General features: G+C 31.8%; 1 protein-coding gene across 1 annotated transcript; it reads left to right on the top strand.

Moving 5' to 3' along the window:
- The first annotated feature begins 627 nt into the window (after positions 1 to 627).
- Positions 628 to 2636, top strand: LOC133304465 (large ribosomal subunit protein eL33w). The gene is made up of 5 exons (XM_061504504.1): positions 628 to 765; positions 1205 to 1240; positions 1438 to 1666; positions 1757 to 1799; positions 2420 to 2636. The coding sequence occupies exons 1-4, from the start codon at positions 734 to 736 to the stop codon at positions 1796 to 1798; spliced, it is 339 nt and encodes a 112-aa protein (XP_061360488.1). The 5' UTR covers positions 628 to 733; the 3' UTR covers position 1799; positions 2420 to 2636.
- The last annotated feature ends 839 nt before the right edge of the window (positions 2637 to 3475 follow it).

Below are 3475 nucleotides of genomic sequence, written 5' to 3'. Positions count from 1 at the left end.
AAATTTCTAACCCAAACCGAACTAAGTAAATCGGCTAATACGAATTAAATTACTATTTGATTTTATTCTTGTACTATCTTGGTGGCCTAATTATTAATTTTATTTTTATGATTTGATATACAGGTTAAATCAAACCATTCATAAACACACACTCATATATATATATATATATATATATATATATATATATATATATATATATATTAGATTCCCACATTTTTTAAAAATTCCTTTTACCATACAAAATGACTTCAAATTTAGGATTTGATGTTTGTCATTTTAAATGACCTAAGTTATGTCATTTTATGAGAGAGATAGATACAAGGAATGGAAATCATGGAAGAGAAAGTAAGTGATTTTTTTAACTTAAATCTTAAATAAAAAAATATTATTTTATATCTATCTCTACGTTAAAATGACATAACTTTAAGGCATTTAAAATATCTAATACTTTTTCCTAAAATTTATGCTATAAACCAAACAGGCCTGCAAATTCAATTCTTGTTGGGTCTTGAAAAACAGTGTCCAATACCCATTAAGCCCAAAAGAGGTTATGAGTTCCCACTCAAAATCCAAAACAGGCTAAACCAAGATACTGTTCTGTTCCAATTGGGCCATTCCTAATAAATAAATAAAAACCCTAAAAACCGGATTTTGAGATTTCTAGGGTTACGCTTACGCATATCTGGTTTCTGTTCTGTCTTCATTGTGTCAACTCCAGCAACCAACGAAGATGGTGAAGGGACGACAAGGAGAGCGCGTCAGGTATTCTTCCAATCCCATTCTTTCCTCTTTGCTTTCTCTTCAATTTTAGATTTGTTTGTTTGTTTGTTTTGTATTGGTAGCACTTGCCTTATGCTGAATTTTATGGTGTATTATTAACACTCTCAAATTTAGGGTAGATTTTCCTTTTCTTTTTCAAAACCCCATGCCAATTTTTTTAGGGTAGATTTTGATTCATGACTATGATGCTTACAGTAAAAAGGGATTTGAACTATGGTTTTTGTGGCATTTCAGAATGTATATTTGTTTTTTTTTTTTTTATGAAGTCAAAGTTCTTGAGTGGATATGTTGATGTCAGTGATCTTATTTTGTTGTTATTCATTCCTTCCTGAATAGCCATAGCTATTTGTTCCTCATTTTGTGAACTGATATTTGTGAGTAAAATAAGCTAATAATATAATTTTTTGTTCTTTTGTATTAGGCTCTACGTGAGGGGCACAATCCTTGGATACAAAAGGTAAAAGCTTCTTGCACTGTGTTGTTTTACTAATTTGTATTTCGGGTATATCATCTTGTGTTTGGTTGTTGCAAAATGAAATGTCTGGTTAGTTGCCCTTTGGCATAATGTTACTTTTGTCTGATTTTCCATTAGTCTCAGCCAGATGGGCTTTGTTATGTTATTTGGTGTAATGATAAAGTGCTGGTATTTTTCAGATCCAAATCAAACCAGTACCCAAACACATCTCTGATCCAAATCGAGGGGGTGAACACAAAGGAAGAGGTAGCATGGTATGCTGGCAAGCGAATGGCCTATATCTACAAGGCCAAGGTGAAGAATAATCAGAGTCACTACCGCTGCATATGGGGTAAGGTCACAAGGCCTCATGGTAACAGTGGTATTGTTCGGGCAAAATTCAAGTCAAATCTTCCTCCAAGATCAATGGTAATAATTTCACTGCGTGATATTTAATTATTTATCATGAGTTGTTTTTTTAATAGTATTGTGATTTTTTTGACTTTTGATGCATTGCAGGGAGCCCGGGTAAGAGTATTTATGTATCCAAGTAACATATGAGGTAAGCCTACCTCTTTTTTTAATTTGTTTGTCCTTTCTCATTTCTATCCAGTCTTTCGATGTTACATTCTTGGAACTCCTGGGTTGTATTGTTATGCATTTTGTTACATCTTTGGATCTTCAAATATGTTTATCACATTCATGTTGATTATTCCTTTGTCATGCAACCCTGCTTGACTCGTTCAATTGCATTTCCTTGGTGCCACAAATGTACACTGACGCCCCAAAACCCAAGATATAACTCAGATTTCTTACACTAATGGATCTGCTTCACTTCTTGGGTTATGACTCAAGAAGGTTATGAATTACTTTTTTTATGATAACTGTATTAAGTCCTTGATTCTTAATTTTCTTTTAACGAATTTTTTGTGAAGTTTAAAAGCAGATCTCTGTTTTATAATGTTATCAATTTTATAATGTTATTCATCAGTTATGGAAAGTGTATCCTGGCTATTATTTAAAAAGAGCAATGAACCCTCTGCAATGTATTCTTATGGTTGGGTGCTTGTTTGTATGTGTCAGAATTTTTTTATGTTTGGTTGGTTTAATTAACTCTACTTACCTGCATGGGGTTGATGCAGTTTATCTTTTCCTAACTTTACATTGAAATTTTGCTTGCAGATTCAGGTGATTAGATGCTCGGTAAAATTCATAGCTGATTTGTAGGTGCAAGGATTTTTATTTCATTTTCGATGTAGTTTATTGTCGTTTATATCTGTAACTTGTGAGAATATTTTTTTGGTTTTTACGGTTTTAGGACCAAATGGTACTATCTATTGTGTTGGCTATTCTCTATGAAGATTATATATTCATTATTATGAAGTTTGTCTACTTTTTCTCCCATGTTTGCAGTTTTTATTTTCAAGTTATACTGAATTTATTAAGTGGAGATAGGTATTCGTAACAGTTTTTGCTTGGTTTTTATTTACTTCTACTTGGCTGTTTTCATATGGACATATATATTTTGATGAGGTTTTTCCCAATATTTCCAGAAAGAAACATGTGTTGTCAGATATTCAGTTGCAAAAGTAGAACTGTATCGCCTCACTCAGAAGTTAGCATATAACATTTTACTTTAATATTTATACTTAAACTCAATGACCAAGATCCTCTACAGTTTAATCTTAACTGTAGATCACCAACCTCGAAAAATACAATTAAAAGTGATGAGTTTATTTATGTAAATTTTGGAGTGAAATGGCAGTACAGTAATAGTTACTCATTGTTTGACTAGTTAAAATAAGTTTGAATATCATTTGTAGGAATGCACATTTTCTGATGGACGAGCAGTTGTTATTGTTTGAAAGTTTATTTCGTAATGGATTACTTCATTACTTTTATGTAAGAAATTTTATTAACTGAGTTTGATTTTTAAACAAGGACCTTCAATATTGGTAGGCTAAGAGTATAATTTATTTTATATTATATTGGTGCAAAATATTATTTATTTTAAAAACATTTGCTTCAAAAAAACTATGTACGTAGATGCGGAGCTTTGCTTCTGACGTCATGGAAACCCTGAAATTTATTGTTATTGCTATGTTATGCAATTATACATCAGAGGGTTGATGACGGATTTTGATGCGTAGGGTGGAAGGAAGCGGTTTAACATTGAAGCATGGATTGTTTTTTTGTTGTATTATTCTTGGCTAGTTTGCTACTGTGATAAAAAAGTGA

Source organism: Gastrolobium bilobum, unplaced genomic scaffold, assembly GCF_033153095.1.
Source record: "Gastrolobium bilobum isolate Gb01-03AN ecotype WA unplaced genomic scaffold, APGP_CSIRO_Gbil_v1 utg11839, whole genome shotgun sequence".
NCBI classification, from domain to species: Eukaryota; Viridiplantae; Streptophyta; class Magnoliopsida; order Fabales; family Fabaceae; genus Gastrolobium; species Gastrolobium bilobum.
The sequence above is the reverse complement of the archived record's forward strand: the minus strand, read 5'-3'. Positions and strand labels throughout refer to the sequence as shown.